We start from the raw sequence: 22379 nt of genomic DNA on the forward strand, positions 1-22379 counted from the left end.
GCTTAGTGTCCTTGATAGCTGGCCCAAACCACAATGTGGTCAAAATCAGGTTAAGTGGAAACCATTTAGAAATAGCAAGACAGGAAATGTCTGGTAATGAGCATTACCCTCTCTGTCCTCATGAACCAAAACCAGCTTGCACGGTTCATTGTGGTTTTGAAATGGTATTAGAAACCCCCCCAGAGATTACACTGAAGGCTTTTAGGGAGCTGTAAGTAGATGCAGAGGTCTGTGCTTAATGTTCTTTAATGAGACTTGTGCTATGAAGGAGCTGATGCTGGTGACGAAAAGGTTTGGGGGAATTTTTTTTTAAGACTACGTTTTGTCCAGTTTTTGCTGAAAGTTGAATGTGTATAGCACTTGTGAGGCACTCAAAAAAAGTTTAAATGAGCTATTGCTGGCTAGAAACTGCTATCTTTTCTCCCTGGCTAGTGAGGACCAGTGTGTGCCATTCCTTGTAGTACTTTTCTATATGGTTTTCTACTGCACAGTTCTGAAATAGCTCCTCTTAGAGTCATGACAGTGTAATGATGCAGTGTCTTAGGACAGGATGCTATAGGTTTAGTCTTTACACAAAGCCAGCACACTGGCAACAGATTCTGGTGATCAGAAAAGGTGCAAGGAGGCAAAGAACAAGCTAGTAATGATTACAGTAGTAACTCGATCACTCAAATTAACTGAGATCATGGTGTATAACCGCAGAAGCCAAAACAGTTAGCCATCAAGAAAACAGCATTTATTTAACCTCAGCTTGGAAAATGCAGTAAGCACATTACCCTGGAGCCAGAGCCAGCAATAGTCATGTTACACAACTTGGCGAGCGGCCAAAAGGAAGCTGAGTGCCTGAAGTCTGCCAGGGAGTTGTAGGCAGGCAGAAGTGAGGCAGCTTTCTTCAAATGCAATGAGTGGTGGGTGGGGAAGGGAAGCTAAGCCAAATATAGAAACTGGGTTTGGATAGAGGGAAGCACTCAAGGGATCTCTCCATGCCCAGAATAAAGAGATCTCTCCACATCTCCTCTCTCCTGTGTGTCTCTTTTGTTTTCCCACCCCATGTCCGGGTTTTCTGCCTTAGCTCATGTGGCTGAACTCCTTCCCCCCTTCTTCTCTGTCTCTGAAAGTTGAATAAGCTCTTGTAGAGGGAACACCTCCTGCCTGACTGAGAAGCTTGTTTGCTTCTGGGTGAATCTTTCGTTTCTCTCCCCCACATCTCCTGTTATCCGTTCCTTCCTTCCTTTTCCTCCTCTGCTTCCATTGCCCTTGTTTTTCTGCCGCACACACTTCATCTCTGCCCTGCCAGGCCCACTCCCATCCCCTGTGGTCTCCACACTCTCCGTTTCTGTTTCCTGCCACCTTTTCCCCATTCCCCCATCTCTAACCATCCCTAGCTGAATCCCTTCTCTCTTCTCATGCCCAGATTTATTCTCTCCAATCCACTCTGCTGTGGTTCTCCCAACTTCTTTCCATTTGGGCTATTACCCTGCTCCATCCTCCTCCATCTCCCCACATTATGTGCTCTTTCCTCATCACACAAAAGCTGTGCATGTGCATCTCCTACCTCTTAACGGTGTGCTGCTTCATGTGCTGCCTGATGGCACAGCAAAGTGCATTTCCCAGAGCCTGGTGAAAAGTCCTGTGTGACCTTGCTCCTACGTGGAAGACATCCTACTTAACACAGGCAGACTCTTGTTATCCCAGCACTTCACAGCTGCCTGTCATGGCACCTCATCATACCCTAGCAAAGGGTTCTGTAGCATGTGGTCAGTCAGCTGTGATGGGATGGAAAGACGAGACAATCTTCACTATAAGGTGGGGAACAGGATCTCAGAGGAGCTAGAAATATTTTTTATGACCGACATTACATTTATCTATTGTCTTTCCATTTTTTCTAGCAGGCAAATACCCATTCCCACCACAGAAACTTCCTGGGCATCTGCTCTTGTGAGTTTACTACTCCAAAGGCATTTGTGTACATTTTCCTTGCACATCATGGCTGAAACCCTGCCCTATTGAATCAAATGGAAAAACTCTTGTTGACTTTAATAGGGCCTTGACTCCAACCCATGGAGTCTCTGTGGGGCCAGAAAGGTTGTCTTTTTATTTTTTACTCCATGTTTGTGTGGCATCTACTATAATGGGGCCCTTGACTAGGGATTTGTGGTGCTGTGTTGTAATGATAATGAATTTAGATTACAGAATAAAGAGTTCAGATATGGAACCTTCAAATCACTTGCAGTTTGCTCATCCCAATGAAACCGACACCTCGGCTTACGCACTGTCCACAAAGTTAAATAGAAATCACAATGGAGTGGTCATCCTGCAAGAGTGAATTCCTGCAAGGATCCAAGCTGCATGACAATAGAAAATTATCTGCACATATCTTAGATTCCAAAAGTGGGATGAAGTCATGGCTAGTCTCTTCCACTCTCTAAGCAGAATCTTCAATGTATGCCTCTGCTTGGTTATACATCAAGGAGATGGTGAAATATGAGAGCAACAGGGTGGGTCAGTGCCTATTAAAGTGGTGAGAAGCAATGAATACATTAATAGCTGGTATCTGTATAGTTGGCACAACAGAGGTCCATGGATCAGACTTCATGTTCAGACATGCTGAAGAGTCTGCAGCCGGGTAGACCACAAGAACAGGAGTAACTGCCCAAGCATGCATCTTCGCAGGAGGTTAGTGTGTCAACAACTGGAAATGATGACACCAGGAGGACAAACTGAATGTTGTAATCGAGGGATAAATGTGCAAACCACATTTTCCACTTCCTGGCAGTTGGTTTCATGTCACTGTCACACTTTGGATACGGAATGAAGACTTTTTTTAGGGCATCAAAAGTTATTGTGCTAATGTTGTTCATCCTTGACACAGAACAAGACAGACCTTCTCCCGGCCCCTAGTAAATGAATGCCATTATTGTGGATACTTTGAGTACGCTCAGGAGAATATGGCTGAAAGCAGCATTGGGCTGAATTTTCAAAATTGCTCAGCTCCCACTCAGACACCTACCTGGCCAGATTTCCCAAATACTTCTGCCCTCTGCAGATACATTAGATTATGGGCACTTCCAACACCCAGGGAGTGCCCAGATTATCAAACCAAGAGCTGTCACGTGATACACTCCATTGAAAAGCTGGCCCATTAGTCTTTGAAACACAGGCCATGGATTTTTTAACAGTGCCTAAAATTATGATCCTAAATACATATTTAATTGCCTGTATTAAGTAACTTGGTTTTCAGAATTGCTCCCAGAACACAACATTGACTGCATTGACACTAGAGTTTGCCCAAAGTACTGTAGTTTTTCTGTTGTGGTCAGGGCCAGTTCAAGCCATTCCTGTGCCTCAGGCAGCGGGTGCGTGACGCATGCGCAGCTCCGCCCCCGGGTGCATGGCACATGCACGGCTCTGTCCCCCGGTGCGCTGCGCACCTTACAGCTGCAATCGGGCGTGCGGCACCTGATGGCAACTCTAAGGGGTGCCGCACGGCTGGGTATGCAGCGCCCCTTATAGCTGCCATCAGGCTCCCCCCATAGGTTGGCGCCCCAGGCAGCTGCCCGGCTAGCCCCCCTCCTTAATCCGGCCCTGGGTGTGGTACTGAATGGCAACACGAGCAGGATAGTGAATAGACATGTATTCTATTCTATTCTATTCTATTCTATTCTATTCTATTCTATTCTATTCTATTCATGGAGTTCTCCTCCACCCCTGGGCTGGAATCTTTCACCCTGGTCTCTCCACTATTAGCACAGCTGCCATTCCAAGCTCTGGAAACAGAGCAAAAAGCTACATTTCACTAAAGTCATCTATTACCAAATGTACTCAAATGTTTTAAAACCTGTGTTCATGAGAAAAAACTGGATGAGTAGCCCAGTAGACCAAAGCTCTCTCTTTACCAGTGATAAGCTCAGCTTCTACACACTTCTTTTTGCTGATCTCAAAAAAGGATCTCTAGTGAAGAGAGGACAGTTTCCATGTGTAGTCTAGCCTTAGGGGTTTTTTTTTTTTTTTTTTGGCAGATATAGTCAATATTGCTGGTAGTTTTTGTTATCTGGACACTTAATAGGCTATCAGGTGCCCCTTTTAATTTCTGCAATATGTATAATTGGTTAAATGTGCATGTGTATTGATGCCAACTGTAAGTTAGATTTTCTCAGGTGTGCACAGCTATGTGGCTCACTCATGACCGCAACCGTACATAGCCTAGTCCAGGGGTGGCCAACCCACGGCTCTTTGCTTAAAAAAATGCAGCTATTGCTAATTCTGAGCTGTGTGCCTAGACTGCTCACAGCCGGCTGCTCTGTGCACACGCCCTAGTGCCTGGAAGGAGAAGCGTGTGACGGTAGCAGCAACTCCAGGATGCAGGCATTGGGTTAGAGTGGGGGGGGGGGATAGCATTGGGTTAGAGCAGGGGGGCTGTGAGTGCCTGGCTCTGGGGGAGAGAAGGGGGATTAGATTAGAGCGGGGGGAGGGAAGATGAAGCACCTTAAACTCAAAGTCTTCGTGGATGCAGAATAAGGTAGCCAACACAGATGTCATATTTAAATTCCAGGGCAAAAAAAGAATCAGCATGTAACTAGTTTACACTGTGTTTCTTTAAAGAAAATTCAAAGGCTATTGTTTGCCAGGATGATGCAATTATTCTGAGATATGAGTCTCTCCCTTATTGTTTTTGAACCTCTCATATTTGCAGTCTGGGACAGACCTGAATTTTTAGAACTATAGAAAAGCCATATTCTTCATAAGTAAAAAAAATGAGGAACCCATACTAGAGATCAATAAGCTGGAGTGAAACTGGCACTTCAAATTGTGCTAATTTACTTCTCAGGTCTGTTTAATTTAAAAAAAACTCACAGGACATAATAGGGCAGTAGTGTTACATTTAAAATACATGGGGGGATGATTTTTTTTAGTGAGAGAATATTATTGTGTTTTTAAAGGGGCTTTTTTTTTTATCTGATGTTTGTTCCTTGTCAAGTTCTCTGAAGATCTTTGGACTGGCTGTGAATTTTTTAAGTAACTAGAGACTTTTTTATTGGTTTTTGTCCAAAATATCCTGTAATGTTATTTTTATCACTACATTTTGTATACTATATCCATTTATCTATTGATCTATCGATCGATCAATATATAAAAATAAATATATAATTCATGGTTCTTTGCTCTCTAGCCACAGCTATTTTGGCTCTTCATCTCTAACTGGTTGGCCACCCCTGGCCTAATCCATAATATGAACAGCACAGCTGACCAGTGTTCCCTGTAAACTGGGTGCTTGGGCAGCTGGTTGAGAGAGGTTCAAATGCTGCACAACTGATTAGCACAGCACCCACAGCTAGGTTTTGTGTTTCTGTGGGTGGTGCACATAAAATGTATTCCTCACATGGGTGGAAAAAAATCCATGCTTGGATGGGAAAGATTGCAACTGACCAATACGCTTACTTAGCTACCAGCGGCAGGTGAGCTTTGTGGTGCTGAAATCAAAGTCCCTGGCTTCATTCTATGGTATGAAAATGTGTGTCTTTTACAGTGGTGCTGGAACAGTTTTTAGGGCGGGGTTGCTGAGCTGCACCCTGCCTTATGCCATCTGTGTCCCTCACCATCCAGGACTGAAGCCACAATTGGGGGTGGCTAGGACCCGAGGGCCTGCAGAAGAGCCTCTCTTGGGGCCGGCAGCCAGGACTTAGGGCCAGAGGACAGGACCCAGGGCAGCAGTGGGACCGATGGCCAGGACCCCATAGAGGCTGGCAATAGAGGCTGGGATCCCAGGCAGCAGCAGGTCTCCTGGTCCAAGCTGGCAGACCCCAATGCAGTAGTGGAGACACTGAGGCCGAGAACCAGGGGGTGCTGCAGTCAAAGAACTTCTGTTCTCTCCCTTGCAGTGCTTAGACCCATGTTTCACTGAAAGTCTTAGTCTCTTTTTACAGGCTGATACCTTAAGTAGCCATGTTCTCCTATTACATGCCTCCTTTCTTGCTGGTGGGCAGAGCTGGCTGCAAAGTATCTGTCCTCCTACTGTTCAGCTCATCTTGTCTTGGCCAGTGGGCTCCTTTCCTCCTCCAGCCTCCAGCGCAGGGTCTTTCCGGGGAATGGCTCTTACAGGCTGACTGTTATTTATTTGCTTTGAAGTGATGCCTAGGAACCCCAATCATGGAGCAGGACCTCAGTGTGCTAGGTAGTGTACAAACTCAGGGCAAGAAGATAATCGCTGCTCCAGAGATCTTACATAATGCCTTCTCCAGTTCATCAGTGTTAAACACCTATGTGCAGTGAAACAGACATACTCACTTGGAAAGGAAACAGTGGCATTGCCAGCCAGTGATGTAATGAACGCAGTCTGCTAGAAGAGCTTGTCTATAGGTCACATTTCCCATTAGGACAGTCAGATGTCTGACTCCCCTAAGCTCATGAACAAATGATTCAGGAGACTATCCTATGGGCAATGCTAACTGGGTTCTGAAATGATTGAACTTTACATAATGAAAAACAACCCCCTCAAGTCAGAAGATCTGGGAAGCTGCTTGGCCCACTTCATGAAACCACCCAGTAATTTGGCACAAGTGATGGTTTGCTCAGGAGAGAGTCAGCCTGAAGAACAGGTGTGTTACATGCCAGGGCTGAGATGCGCTGGCAGCATGAGCACTCCCTTTAGTCATATTTTATCTGGCCAAAGCTAGTTCTCTTACCATTTGCTTTCATACGGCACTCGCGGAGAGAAAATCTTTTGCATCACAGGCAGAGAGAGATTTCTCTGCTGAATTGGGCATAGCATTAGATGTGTTTGTATCAGAGAGAATGGAAGCAGGAACATAGGTGGGAAGAGTTGGAATTGCGGGTGTGTTTCTAGGCCTTCTGAGACAGCAAGTATCTGAGTCTGACCTCACTTCTGACCTACTTCCTGTAAGAAAAGACCCATCTAATCAGCATGTGACCTGGAAATTATTTTGACTTATGCAAGAAGATTTCCTCCCCATTCTATAAAAGATAAATTGTCATGCTAACTCATCATTTAAGTCAATATTCTTGCCAGCAAGTTAAGGGAATATAGATTGGATAAATGGACTGTACGAAGGATAAAAAGCTGGCTAGACTGTCGGGCCCAATGGGTAATGATCAACGGCTCAATGTCAGGTTGGCGGTCGGTTTCTATCAGAGTGCCCCAACGATCGGTTCTTGGACCGATTTTGTTCAGCATCTTTATTAATGAAGTAGATGAGGGGATGGATTGCATCCTCAGCAAGTTCACAGATGACACTAAGCTATGGGGAGAGGTAGATACGCTGGAGGGCAGCGATAGGGTCCAGAGTGACCTGGATAGATCAGAGTATTGAGCCAAAAGACATCTGATGAGGTTCACAAGGACAAGTGTAGAGTCCTGCACTTGGGATGGAAGAATCCCAAGCATTGTTACAGGCTGGGGACCAAGTGGCTAAGTAGCTGTTTGGCAGAAAAGGACCTGGGGATTACAGTGGATGAGAACCTGAATATGAGTCAACAGTGTGCCCTTGTAGCCAAGAAGGCTAATGGCATATTGGGGTGCATTAGGAAGAGCATTGCCAGCAGAATCAGAGAAGTGATTATTCCCCTTTATTCGGCTCTGGTGAGGCCACATCTAGAATACTGAGTCCAGTTCTGGGCCCCCATTATAGAAAAGAAGTGGATGCATTGGAGAGGGTCCAGCGGAGGGCAACCAAAATGATTAGGGGGCTGGAGCGCATGACCTGAGGAGAAACTGAAGGATTTGGGTTTGTTTAGTCTTCAGAAGAGAAGAGTGAGTGGGGATTTGATAGCAGCTTTCAACTTCCTAAAGGGAGGTTCCAAAGAGGATGGAGAGAGGCTGTTCACAGTAGTGAGGGATGGCAGAACAAGGAGCATGGTCTCAAGTTACAGTGGGAAAGATCTAGGTTGGATATTAGGAAAAACTATTTCACTAGGAAGGTTGTGAAGCACTGGGATGGGTTACCTAGGGAGATGGTGGAATCTCCATTCCTAGAGGTTTTTAAGTCTCGGCTTGACAAAGCCCTGGCTGGGTTGATTTAGTTGGGATTGGTCCTGCCTTGGGCAGAGGGCTGGACTTGATGACCTCCTGAGATCTCTTCCAGCTCTATGGTTCTTCTTCGAGCAGTGTCCCGTGGGTGCTCCACTGTAGGTGTCGGCTTGTCCCGGCGCCGCAGATCAGAGATCTTTCTAGCTGTAGTCTGCCGGACCACGCATGCGCGAAGTGCGGCTGGTGGCTTTTCGTGGTTTATGTCTGGGAAAGTGTTCTAAGATGGAGTGCTTACAAACTATACTTTTAATATTTAGTTCAGAGACAGGAAGTTGTCTCTTTTTGATGCTTATACCTACATTTATCTTCCAGAGTGTAGTGAATACTCCTAATAATGTAGCTGTTTTAAATATCAACTTTCCAAGTCATTTTGGTTCACTTGAAATGGAACTTTAACAACACAGGGCCTAACCATGTCATCATTGAGTGCAGAAGTCCCAGGGAGATGATTAGAAGTTCATCCTAAATACTCAGGCTCATAACTCCATAACACTTCCCATTTAGACAGAGTAACCCGGCTTTTGGCCAAATTCACAGGATGTAATTTCATGCACAGTTTAAGACCAAGATATATAATATGTATTAATGAATGGAAATAAAGGCAAGATCATTTTAATAAACATTTATTTATTAAAAAATTGAAAATCTATTAGGAGCATACAATGGAAATTTCATAATAAAAAAGTCCACTTAATCACCAAAATGTGCCTTGAACAGTAAATGAATCATTCAATAGCAGCACAGCATTTTTATAGAAAAATGACATTTGTGCCATATCTAAAAGACATAACACGTGACACTGTTGTGATCAACTCCCCTGTGACCTCCACCTTTCGATTAGAACCCCCAGTTTGAAAAACACTGCTATATTAGTTAGGAAAGATTTTTCCTTTCACCATCAGGTGTGCAGAACATAACTGATCAGCTATTCAGATGTTTGGGGATTAGACAAATTGTCTTCCCTTGGCTCCTATGGAAAAAATTAAAATCTAAAAAAATCTATAATAATTTGAATAATAATAAATAATTTTAAAACTATAGTATTTAAATACAGTAAAAATCTTGCTGTATTACATACAATGTTTAATAAATAGGAGGAGCACAAATTCAGTATATCTCTGATAAAAATAAAGTATTTTCTTGCAGTCTCTGGCTCACAAAAATGCCTTTTTCTTGGCAGGGCATATCCAGAAGCTTTCTTCATGATTTTTTTGGCAGTGCACTGAAAAAAAAAATGAAATGAGTTGAGATCAGCACTTATGCACTCAGCCAATGTTATAAGATCTAGACTTGCTTAAAAGGAATATAGTTTTTGGCAAAAATGGCATTATCCCAGTATGTAGTGTTTTGAAAACCAAAAGGAGAACTCCAAAATAACTGATGACCCTCAATTATATATTGTTATAAACAATGAACATTTTGGATCCAGTCTTTCTCCCATTGAAGTCATTGGGTTCATTATTTGGTAAAGGTTGTTTCAGCCAGACATACAAATGAGAAATATTTGACATGAAACAGTAATAGCTGACTTCAGTGAGAACGTCTGGGGGAATGAGATACTTCTCAGGATGAGTTAGGGTACGTCTACACTAGCTCGTTAGTTCGAGCTAGGTAGGGTAATTAGGGCAAGCGGAGTTGCAAATGAAGCCTGGGATTTAAATATCCCGGGCTTCATTTGCATGTTGCCGGGCGCTGCCATTTTTAAATCCCCCTTAGTCCGAACTCCGTGCCTGCGGCTACACGCAGCATAGAGTAGGTAGTTCGATTAAAGATCCTAATTCGAACTACTGTTACTCCTCGTGTTCTCCCTCCTCCTTTTAATATCCTTTTAGGGTACGTCTAGACAGCAGAGCTATTTCAGGATACCGCAGGTATCCTGAAATAACTACCCCGTGTCTTTTAAACGTGCCCATTATTTAAAAATATTTTTCAAAATAACAGGTGCACTGTTCCAGCATCCCTGTAATCCTCGTTCCACAAGGGTTAAGGCATGTCTCGAAATAGCACCTTATTTCGAAATTTGGCTTTGTATAGACACAAAATTTCAAAATAAGCTATTTTGAAATACAATTGAAATAAGATATGTAATTCAGGTAGCACAAATTGTGTATCTTATTTCAAGTTTTGGCTGCTGTGTAGACGCACCCTTCCATACTTGAAAACCACTATCATGTCCCTCAGTCTTCTCTTTTCTAAACTAAACAAGCGGAATTCTTAAGACAACAACCTAGGATCCCATTCTGCAATGCACAGTAATTCATTAAGTTAGTAACTAAGGCAGAGGTGTAAGTGTTTTGTAGAACTGGATCCAACACCAGCTTCCTGGAATGGGCTCTGAATCGCAGAAAGTCACACTAATCAGATTTCTGGATATCTGAAAAATCAATAGAAAGCCCTGATTTGCATGTGGTGTTGGAAGACCCTTCCCTTTTTTCTATTGAGTTGTAAATGTAGATAACATTTGTCAGCGAGAGCAGCGGTGAACGGAGGGCGGGGGGCAGGGAGGGTGCTGGAGAGGGCGGGAAATGTCGCTTACGGATCTTCTGGCTTTGGGAGCGTGGCAGCCAATACCAAGTTGCATGCGGGAATACAGGGCAGCTCATCACAAGGCTAGAAATGTCTCATGCTGCCCTAGAGGCCCCCTCCTAACAGGCTTTCCCTATGGACCTGGGCTGATGCTTGAATCAATGTACAGGGCACCGGCAGCGCCCAGATTGGAGCTGACTGCTACTGCGCGCAGGATAACCGAGCCCCCCTCCGCCGGTACCTGTTCAGGATCTTGGTGATGATCAGCTTGACCCAGGGCGCGGCGGGATCCAGACACACTTTCTTGCCGTGCTTCATGGTGGCTCTGGGGGGACAGAGAGGAGCGGGGTGAGCGCGGGCGGGGGGCGTAGGCGAGAAGCGGGGCGGGGACAGCGGGACGCGACACTTACATCACTTCGGGCACCCCGCAGTGGGGCCCCCCGAGGATCAGCTCCACGTGGGCGATGCGCTTGGGGTGGATCATCTCGGACACTGTCTGCACGCACTGGCAGCGCAGCTCGCTGGCCAGGGGCGCCCCTGGGAGAGGGAGAAAGACTCAGATCTCTGCAGGGGGCGTCTGGGGACACCCCTCCCCCGCCACCACTCGGATCCCATGCATCCCCCGGGCCTCCCGCATAGGGCCGGCTCTCAGACACCTGGGTCCCACCCATCCTCCCAAGCCGAGTGGGAGCGAGACTCCCCCCACGATTTCTAGGCAAACCCCTGCGCAGCGAGCCCCTTACCCCGGCACAGTGCGGCGCAGGCGGCCAGCAGCAGCAGCGGCAGCAGGAGGCTGCGGGGGAGGAAGCTCCGGGGGAGGCTCATGGTGCGGGCTAGCGCTCTGGAATTTGGGCTCGGAGGTTAAGCTCAGCTCTGAGCCACCGCAGCCGCCGCCGCTTTTATGCGCACTCGGGATCGGCACCCCGTAGCCCGAGGGGAATTCCTGGGAACCCCATCCCGTGATGCCGGGCTCACTCACTGGGGGAGGGAAGTCAGGTAGTCCGGCCCGAGGGTGACATGGGCCGCAGCTGGGTCAGGTACCGCTTTGCTCACCGCGTCAGGCGGTGTGTGTGTGCGCGCCACCCTGCCCTCGGGCTGGCCCGCTTGTTCCGTCCTGGGGAACAAAGCACTACGGGCATGTTACAGGTACATTTACAAGCAGGTGTAAAGCCCAGGCCCCAAACTGGATCGTTAACGCCTGCTCATTAATCATCCATATGTCTGACTATGAATAATCCCTTCCTACAAAGCCATACAAATGGCCAGCCAGCAGGGCCCTGCTTAGGACTTATGGGGCCCTATCCGGTACTACTGAACTGGTGTCCCCATGCCCCAGGGCAACCTAGGGGTATTTTTTACAGCTGTGATTTTGTAGTCTTCAGCAACACCCTAAAGACGTATTTGTAAAACAAATTTTAAACTAAGGTCCTGTAGCCTAACACAGTAAATTCAGAACCTGACAGTCTATACCTGAGGCTGGCAAATGCCTGGTAAGTGACTTCCTTACCACCAACATGGCTCTTTCACAGGTTCTGCTACTAGCTCTGGCAGGGGTTTTCACTCTTAAATGAACTAGATCCTCTCCAGAGGAAGCAGAGCCACAGAACAGGGATAGGAAGAGAAAGGTGGGTGGATATTAAGACCCAATGGGGCCCCACATTTTCTGGTGCCCTCCATGCTGCATATTCTGTGTATGGGTAAGGATGGCCCTGCAATCTAGCAGCATTAAGCTATCAGCTAATTATTTCAGTTTACCATCACCATTAGATTACGTTCATAAATAGGATTGTCATGAAAGCAAAAGAGTATCCAGTTTATCAGCAGTCATGTATATCACTGATTGAAAGGAAATGAACACAATAAGGGTATGTCTACACTACCCTCCTAGTTCGAACTAGGAGGGTAATGTATGCATACCGCACTTGCTAATGAAGCCCGGGATTTGAATTTCCCGGGCTTCATTAGCATAAGCGGGGAGCCGCCATTTTTAAATCCCCGCTGCTTCGAACCCCGTGTAGCGCGGCTACACGGGGCTCGAACTAGGTAGTTCGGACTAGGGTGCCTATTCCGAACTACCGGTACACCTCGTTTCACGAGGAGTAACGGTAGTTCGGAATAGGACCCTAGTCCGAACTACCTAGTTCGAGCCCCGTGTAGCCGCGCTACACGGGGTTCGAAGCAGCGGGGATTTAAAAATGGCGGCTCCCCGCTTATGCTAATGAAGCCCGGGAAATTCAAATCCCGGGCTTCATTAGCAAGTGCGGTATGCATACATTACCCCGCTAGTTCGAACTAGCGGGGTAGTGTAGACATACCCTAAGGTTTTATACTGGTCGAACAAACATAAAAATATTAAACATTAAGGATCCTGAAATGCGGCATGTTTAAACTGGCATCTTGCAAAGTGACATAAATTCCGTTATTTCTCGAACAACAATGTGCAAAGGAAATCACATTCGATGAAGAGAACAGAATGAACATAAAGCCTTTCCTACCATAGTTGTTCAAATACTTTTTTTTATTGAATCAAGCATCGAGAACAATTCACTGCCTTGTACTTGGCAGTGTGTGCAACCAAATACAGTCTCAGCTCAATGAAACGATTCCAGAGGGTATTACTCTGATCTTTGTCATGCAAACTCTTGATGACTCCAGTAGCACTCTCATCCTGCGTGTCACAATGTCTTAGCAATGTTGAAAATTGGCACATTGGGGCCAAAAGTTCAGGTTCTGTATCTTTCAGCTGAGCCTAGAGCACCTCCTCAAAGCATATTTCAATCTCCTCTTCACTTCATATTTGGTCAAGAGATACAAAGAACACAAATTTTGTGGCTAGTTCAGCATTACATTGACTGACTTGTTTTCATTCCAAACTTAGCTTGTGAGGTCAAATAACATAAAACCACTCAACCTCCAATTTCCTTCTTCCTCAAAGGAAGCCACTCGTGCCTTTGGGAAGGTTTTGCTTTTCAGTATGTTTGTATGCTTTAGCTAGGACTCACTCTTAGGATGACAGTAAGTAACTGTCTCCGGCCAGACTGTCAAAAGCCGGCCAAACACCCCCAACTGGTGGTTTATTCTGTAATTAGATTTTACCAATCAGTGACAAATGTGAACTCCCAAAATATTACAGCATAAGAACATAAGAATGGCCATACTGGGTCAGACCAAAGGTCCATCCATCCCAATATCCTGTCTACCAACAGTGGCCAATGCCAGGTGTCCCAGAGGGAGTGAACTGAACAGGTACTGATCAAGCGATCTCTCTTCTGACATCCATTTCTACCCTCTAACAAACAGAGGCTAGGGACACCATTCCTTACCCATTCTGGCTAATAGCCATTAATGGACTTTACCTCCATGAATTTGTCTAGTTCTTCATCGAGTAGTGTCCCCGAGGGTGCTCCACTCGAGGTGCTGGGCTCGTCCCGGCGCCGCAAACCGGAGGAATTTTCACTAGCAGTAGCCCCCCTGCCGGACCGCGCATGCGCGAGCCCCCCTTCGCGCCTTTCATCTGAGCGCGGTCCGGTCTCGTCAGTTTCTCTCCAACCGTCCGCAGCCGCAGACAGAGTTAGTGTAGGCTCCCTTCTCCTCTCTGAGGGGAAGGGAAGAACCATCCTAGTTGTTGTTAGTTAGTGTTAGGTAGTTATCTGTTATAGTTGTAGTTCCCCCTTTATTTAAAAAAAAAAAAAAAAAAAACAAGAGAAAGAAGAAAAGAAAAGCCGCTTTTCTTCAGCGGCCGGTCAGGGTTTCCCTGACTGAAATTGACAAAAAAAAAAAAAAAAAAAAAGGGAAAAGGAAAGGACTCAAGAATGCCAGGATCACCCGGCTTCAAGAAGTGCCTCCAGTGCCAGGAGGCTATCCCCATCTCAGATGGACACTCCCGCTGTGTCCGCTGTCTCGGGGACACTCATGTCCCGACCAAGTGCTGTCACTGCGCGAAGATGACAGCTCGCGCTAGAAAAGATCGGGAGCTTAGGTTGAGAGTCCTTCTCTTCAATAAGGCTCTCCAAGCTCCGGAGGTCTCCGAGCCGCACTCTGCATCTCCTCAGCAACCCGGGCAAGCCCCCAGGACCCACGGGACGCCGAGCGCCAATGCAGGCAAGCCGGGGAGCTCTGGCTATGAGCCGAGACTCCCCGCGGGCAAGGCAGCCAAGGGCCGTAGCTCTTCTGCCCCAACTACAGCCGGCCCCAAAAGCTCCGATCCGATGCTCAAGAAGGGATCGAGAGCAGAGTCGGTGCCGGCAACGGCTCTAACGGCGATTGCGGAACCGGCAAGGGAAGCCCCGGCACCGGGAGTTCCGGCGCATGCGCGCTCGCAGCCAGCCATGACGGCACCCGCAGCGCCTTCCTTAGGTGCCACCCTGGGCTCCTCGGTGCCGGGCATATCGGCACCGGATGCACCTCCCACGCAGGAGTCTCTGCCAGCCCAGCCTCCTGCTTTCACCCTGTCGGGGGATCAAGCTGCACCGAGCCTTTACTCTGCCGTTCATGTGGCAGACGTTCAAGTGGCAGAGGCTTCTCCTCTGTCAGCTGTTCTCACGCAAGCACCTCTGCAGCCTGCCTGCGATGCCTCGGTGCCAACCAAAGCTCAGCAAAAGACTGCCAGGGTCCGGACACCATCAATAACTCCGGACAGTGTCGCCTTCTCACCTGGACCTGACTCACCTACCTCGTCCAATGCTGATTACCATCGTCACAGTCACCGCTACTCGACCTCCAGGGAGCCCTACTATAGGTCACCTCGTCGCTCATCGCCGCGTCGATACTATCGGGATCGCTATTCGGGGTCGCCCTCACACTACTATAGGAGGTCCCTTTCACCAAGATCCCCACGCCGTACAGACTACCATCGGCGATATGGCACATTGAGAAGATACAGCCGCTCTCCCTGTCGCAGTCGGAGGGAGGACCGCTATTATCATGAGTACTCTTCTCATTCATCTCGCCGCAGAAGGTATTCGCGATCGCGATCACCGCATTCTTCTCAGCGTCAATCTTCACACGGTCTGGACGAGCCTGCTCCTTATGTACCGCCACCATCCTCGGCTGGGGACCTGGATTCGCAATATCACGAGGATAAGCAGGAACACACTTCTCTTCAAGGGCAGCAGAGCCCTGATTCCCCGGCGCAGCGTTCCTCATCCTCGCAGGATGATGCAGTGGTCCCTCCGGACTTGTCTACTACGGAGGACCACAAGCAGTTCCAGGAGCTCTTTAAGAGAGTTGCGCAATCCCAGGACGTTCAGACCGCGGACGTGCAACAGAAACAACATGGATTGCTCAAAAATTTACAACCTTCACAAAAGTCGAAGCTCGCTTTTCCTTTTGATGAAGCTATACTTGAGATCGCCAACGACATCTGGCAGACCCCGGCCACTTCACTACCAACTAACAAGCGGTCGGATAAGAAGTACTTCATCTCTCAGAAAGATATGGAGTTTCTCTTTACACATCCTCAGCCTAACTCCCTTGTCGTGGATGCCGCACAACAGAGAACAAGATCATCTCACACCAAGAATCCCTCAAATGACAAGGAGGCCAAACGACTGGATATCTTGGGCAGGAAAGTATATTCCTCCTCTACTTCTGCCCTGAGGATGTGTAATTTTGCGGCACAGCTGGCAAACCACGATTTCGATAACTATTCGAAGCTGATCCCTCTATTTGAGCACTTGCCGGATTCCAAACGTCAGTTGCTTAAGGCAGTGATACAAGAGGGCTACACAGTCGCCCGAACAGCCCTGCAGATCGCCCTTGACACGGCTGATGTAGCTGCTAGATCCGCAGCTTCGGCCATAGTCATGCGTCGGGCGTTTTGGCTGCACCAAGCCGCTGTCCCGAGGGAGATGCAGGCCAAGGTGGAGGATTTGCCCTTTGATCGCAAATCGCTTTTTGCTCAGTCGACAGATCAGGTCTTCCACTCGGGCAAGGACACACGTACGACTCTGAAGACGCTGGGGATGTACACTCCCCCCTACAGACGTAAGAGATACATACCCTACAATAGACAAAGACCATTCTCATATGCGGCACCACGCGCCAGGCCATACGAGCAACAGAGGCCTAGGCAATGGCCCCAAAAGCGTCGCCAGCAACCCAACAAGACGCCTGTCCAGCAGCAGGGCCGACAGCAGGTTTGATGGGTTGATCGAGGGACTTCGGACCACCCCGTTAACAGAGACTCCGGATATCACAAAAGGCGTATTCCATCATCGTCTCAGACCTTACCAGCATCGTTGGGCTGTCATATCCACCGACCGGTGGGTTCACGACATAATTACTTCAGGATATGTCATCCCCTTCACCTCTCTTCCCCCTCCCTCCCCTCCTGCCCCGTCCCTTTTCAGGGACCCCTTTCACGAGACGCTGCTACGTCAAGAGGTGTCACGCCTTCTCATATTAGGGGCAGTGGAAAGGGTGCCGACACCCTTTTTGGGGAGAGGGTTCTACTCTCGCTATTTCCTCACCCAGAAGAAATCAGGGGGTTGGAGGCCTATCCTGGACCTACGTCGGCTCAACCGACATCTGAGAAAGCAAAAATTCAAGATGGTCACGTTATCTTCAATTATCCCGGCTCTCGACAAAGGGGATTGGTTCGCGTCCCTCGATCTTCAAGACGCCTACTTCCACATAACTATACACCCGGCGCACAGAAGATTCCTGCGGTTCACAGTGGGGTCCGACCACTATCAATATCGCGTGTTGCCTTTCGGACTATCGGCAGCCCCACGGGTTTTCTCCAAGACCCTGGCGGTAGTGGCGGCCTACCTGCGACGTCTCGATATTACAATCTTCCCATACCTGGACGATTGCCTGCTAAAGGCTCCCACACTCGACGAGGCCACAAGGGCAGTGTCTACAACTACTGCTTTGTTCACAGCCCTAGGGCTCATAATCAATGTCGAGAAGTCCTTCCTAACACCTACTCGCGACCTGGAGTTTATCGGCGCAAGACTCAACTCCCTAACCGCGAGGGCATACTTGCCGGTACAGAGGTTTCAACTCATACAGGACCTCGTGCAATCAGTATCAATTTCTCCAAAGTCCCGAATACTTACCTGTCTGCAACTACTGGGACACATGGCGGCCACCACGTATGTGGTTCCGCATGCCAGACTCCATATGCGAAGTCTTCAACATTGGCTGTTCACTGTGTACACGCCCCGGGTGCGCAGTACGAACAGAGTGGTTTCTCTGCCCAGTCAGGTGCGATCTTCCCTGGCATGGTGGGACAACCCCGTCAACATGCTAATAGGGGTCCCCTTTCATGCCCAGAAACCAGCTCTACAAATCACTACAGATGCCTCTCTACTCGGCTGGGGCGCCCACCTTCGGGAGCTCCGTGCGCAGGGTCTATGGACGTCCCAGGAATCGCTTCAGCATATAAATTTTCTCGAACTAAGAGCAGTCTTCGAGGCTTGCAAGCACTTTCTGCCCATCATCCGAGGACATTCCATACAGATTCTCACCGACAACATATGCACGGTGTATTATATCAACAAGCAGGGGGGGTCACGCTCCCGCTTCCTATGTGCGGAGGCTGTGCGCCTGTGGAATTGGGCTATTCAACAAGGTATCACCATAACTGCAGCATACCTCCCTGGCAAGGACAATGTTATTGCCGATACTCTGAGCAGGCATTTCCTCTCACAGCACGAGTGGGAATTGCATCCCGAAGTGCTCCGCGACCTCTTTTTGCAATGGGGTTTTCCCAAAGTGGACTTGTTCGCCACTCGACACAACAGGAAATGTCCTCAGTATTGCTCACGAGCAGGCATCGGCACGAACTCCCTCGGCGATGCCTTCCTTCTGGACTGGGATCACCACCAGTTACTGTACGCCTTTCCTCCTCTCCCACTCATTCCAAGGGTTTTGGAGAAGATAGCACTGGATGGTGCAACAGTGATTCTGATAGCACCTTTCTGGCCCAGACAGATTTGGTTAACGCAGCTGTCAAGAATGTCAGCGGCCTACCCACGACGACTACCGCAACTGTCCAACTTGCTATCCCAGAAACACGGCACGGTTCTTCACCCAGCCATCGACCGTTTGCACCTCACAGCATGGTTCCTAGTTGGCTCCAAGCTTCGGAACTTTTATGTTCCCAAGAAGTGAGACGCGTATTGGTTAACAGTAGACGCAGTACAACACGTAAATCCTACCTCTATAAATGGCGCCGTTTCCACTCGTGGTGTTTGGCTAAGGATCTTAACCCTCACTTGTTGTCTATACAACAGATAATGGATTATGTAATGCATCTAAAGACGACGGGGCTAACTATTTCGTCCCTGAGGGTGCATCTAGCGGCAATTTCAGCCTTCCGTCTTCCCGTGGACGGCTATTCAGTGTTCGCCCACCCTATCACCAAGAGATTCCTGAAGGGGCTAGGCAACTTGTATCCGGCCCACAGGATCCCACCAGAGCCTTGGGACTTACCTCTGGTATTGGACGCTCTGACTCGCACACCCTTTGAGCCGCTCGCAACGTGTGATCTACGGATGCTCACTATGAAAACTGTGTTTCTGCTTGCCATTACGTCGGCGCGTCGAGTGAGCGAATTAGCAGCTCTTTCCTCCGATCCGCCGTATACGCAATTCTTCAGTCATGCGGCAGTCCTGCGTGTCCAACCAGCGTTTTTGCCAAAGGTCAACTCTGCTTTCCATATAAATGAGCCTATAATTCTACCGACTTTCTACCCGAAGCCTCACTCCTCATTGGAAGAAGTACGTCTACACACACTAGATGTCAGGCGAGCACTGGCCTTTTACCTCGACAGAACTCGAGTCTTTAGAAAATCTCAACGGCTTTTCCTTTCTACAGCCGAACGCTCCAAAGGCAAACTGCTTTCTGCACAGCGCATTTCCCGTTTGGTCGTTGCTTGCATCACGCAATGTTATGCCTTGCGCAACAAGTCTCTTCCGAGCGGTCTTCGTGCTCATTCCACCCGGGGTATAGCTACATCCATTGCCTATCTTCGTGGAGTACCATTGCAGGACATATGCCGTGCAGCAACCTGGTCGTCCACCCTCACATTCGCTAAGCACTATGCCCTTGCGAACATACTTAACTCCGATTCGAGGGTAGCTCAGGCTGTCTTGTCTACAGCCCGAAAGCGATAGGTCCGAAGCACGCAAGTCACGCTGGACCACTGCTGTGTACTCACCTCGAGTGGAGCACCCTCGGGGACACTACTCGATGAAGAAAAGAGAGTTACTCACCTAGTGCAGTAACGTCTGTTCTTCGAGATGTGTGTCCCCGTGGGTGCTCCACGTCCCACCCTCCTCCCTGCTTCGGAGCCTCTATTTATGTCTTTCAGATGCTTCCGGTTGGGAGGAAACTGACGAGACCGGACCGCGCTCAGATGAAAGGCGCGAAGGGGGGCTCGCGCATGCGCGGTCCGGCAGGGGGGCTACTGCTAGTGAAAATTCCTCCGGTTTGCGGCGCCGGGACGAGCCCAGCACCTCGAGTGGAGCACCCACGGGGACACACATCTCGAAGAACAGACGTTACTGCACTAGGTGAGTAACTCTCTTTTCTCTTTTAAACCCTGTTATAGTCCTAGCCTTCACAACCTCCTCAGGCAAGAAGTTCCACAGATTGACTATGCGCTGTGTGAAGAAGAAATTTCTTTCGTTTTAAACCTGCTGCCCATTAATTTCATTTGGTGGCCCTTAGTTCTTATATTATGGGAACAAGTAAATAACTTTTCCTTATTCACTTTCTCCACACCATTCATGATTTTATAGACCTCTATCATAGCCTCCCCTTAGTCTCCTCTTTTCCAAGCTGAAAAGTCACAGTCTATTTAATCTCTTCTCATATGGGACCCATTCCAAACCCTTAATCATTTTAGTTGCCCTTCTCTGAACATTTTCCAATGCCAATATATCTTTTTTGAGATGAGGAGACCATATCTGATGCAGTATTCAAGATGTGGGTGTACCAAGGATTTATATAATGGCAATAAGATATTCTCCCTCTTATTCTCTATCCCTTTTTTAATGATCCCTAACATCATGTTTGCTTTTTTGACTGCCGCTGCACACTGCGTGGATGTCTTCAGAGAACTATCTTCAATGACTCCAAGATCTCTTTCCTGATTAGTTGTAGCTAAATTAGCTCCCATCATATTGTATGTATAGTTGGGGTTATTTTTTCCAATATCTTATACAAAAAAGTCACAGAAGTCCCCTTAGGCCATGTCTGTACTTATCACGCTGGAAACCAATCTTCTGGTATTCGATGTAGTGGATCTAGTAAGGACCCACTAAATTGAATGCTGAGAGTGCCCCTGGTGAGTGCTGGTACTCCTCAATTTGCAAGGAGTAAGAGAAGCTGATCGGAGCATTGACCTCTGGCTGTGGAGATGGCATCATGCTTGGCTTAAGGTACATTGACTTCAGCTACATTATTTATGTAGCTAGAGTTGCATACCTAAAGCCAGCCTTCTGGGTCTACTGTGGACCTAGTCTTAGACACTGAGGCAAGCTGGACTATGTGATAAATGGTCACTTACATGAAAAATCACAAAATATCCAGATTACACCCAGTCCTAAGAAAGCAATCAATTCTCCAGGGCAAGTCACATCCTAGATCTCACATCAAAAACAATGCTGGTAGTCAACTCTGTAACAAGCTAAGTATAGGTTGATTAGCTAAGAAAAAGGAAAGACAATTACTGAGTGGTTAAAGCAGATAAAAATAGATGTGTAAGTAAGTCAATCTGTAATTTCAAAACATGGCAGAGATATAATTTGCCAGTTTCCCAAAAGTCTTTTAGGGCTATCACAAGTAACTCTAGGGATCTCTATCTTCTCATTCTGTCATTCTGCCCTATTAAAATCCAAACAGTCCAGAGATAAAGATTTATTTCCCGTGTGTCCATATTTTTAGCTTCTCACAGAAACTAAACTGATAGAAACAGTCCTTACACAGATCCTTTATTCCTGGAAGAGGAGTGGAGGGAAGGAATGCACTTTACAAAGTCTTTGGTCACTAAACAAAGCTTCTTTCTCATTTGACAAGTTATTTCATTACAGGGATATATTCAATGCAGATGTTTGCTACTACGTTTTAGCAGGATGCAGATAATTAAAAACTATTCATGCAATATCCCATCAGTTTTTCATGATGCTGAAGCACTAAATACATTTTTATACTCTTTATCATCTACTTTGAATTATAGCGTGTTGGTCTGGCTATCTGCTGTCAGTTTTTAGCTGATTCTGCAAGAAAACCATATAGTCACTGAACAAAACTGAAAAAGTTTATGGCATCCATGTAAGAATCAATGCTTTACCTTCCAGCTAAGCTCAGAGATGAGCTGTGCATAGCACACATGGAGGTAGTGGGTTTAGTTGTTTGATCTGAGCTTCAAGATTTTCCAAACATGTTACTTGCGTTATCGAATGACTGACCTCTGCAGTTTTCCATACCAGTGTTCTGCATTGCATAAAGCAGGGGTGGGGAATTTTTTTGGGTTGGGGGCCGCTGATCCTCAAAAAAATCAGTCAGGGCCCACACTCCAGAACTTAGGGGGGCCCAGGCTAGTGGATTTTGTGAGACCCACCAGGCTAACAAAAATGAGGGGTTTAGTGTGTGGGAGAGGGCTGCCAAGAAGTGAGCTGGCAGTGAGGGGTCTAAGCCAGATGGGGATGCAGGAGCAAATTGGGGGTGCAGGGTCTGGGCAGGAGGTAGGGTGCAGAAGCAGTCTGTGGGTTGAGGGTCTGGTAAGGTGGTAGGGTGTAGGAGTAGGCTGGGGGTTGGAGAGGGCTGGGTGATGCTGGTGTGGAGTACCCAATGGTGT

At 47.6% G+C, this 22379-nt stretch overlaps 1 protein-coding gene and 1 long non-coding RNA gene across 4 annotated transcripts in view; one reads left to right on the forward strand and one right to left on the reverse strand.

Annotated features, from left to right (window-relative positions):
* LOC112546177 (uncharacterized) overlaps nucleotides 1–22379 on the forward strand; it is a 117895-nt gene that overhangs the window by 56597 nt on the left and 38919 nt on the right. The window lies entirely within an intron of this gene.
* On the reverse strand, nucleotides 8845–11419 carry LOC102459718 (alveolar macrophage chemotactic factor-like). The gene is made up of 4 exons (XM_075929378.1): nucleotides 11314–11419; nucleotides 10981–11107; nucleotides 10812–10895; nucleotides 8845–9266 (listed from the first exon to the last, which is right to left on the reverse strand). The coding sequence occupies exons 1-4, from the start codon at nucleotides 11393–11395 to the stop codon at nucleotides 9245–9247; spliced, it is 315 nt and encodes a 104-aa protein (XP_075785493.1). The 5' UTR covers nucleotides 11396–11419; the 3' UTR covers nucleotides 8845–9244.

This window comes from Pelodiscus sinensis, chromosome 5, assembly GCF_049634645.1.
Source record: "Pelodiscus sinensis isolate JC-2024 chromosome 5, ASM4963464v1, whole genome shotgun sequence".
In the NCBI taxonomy this organism is placed as follows: domain Eukaryota; kingdom Metazoa; phylum Chordata; order Testudines; family Trionychidae; genus Pelodiscus; species Pelodiscus sinensis.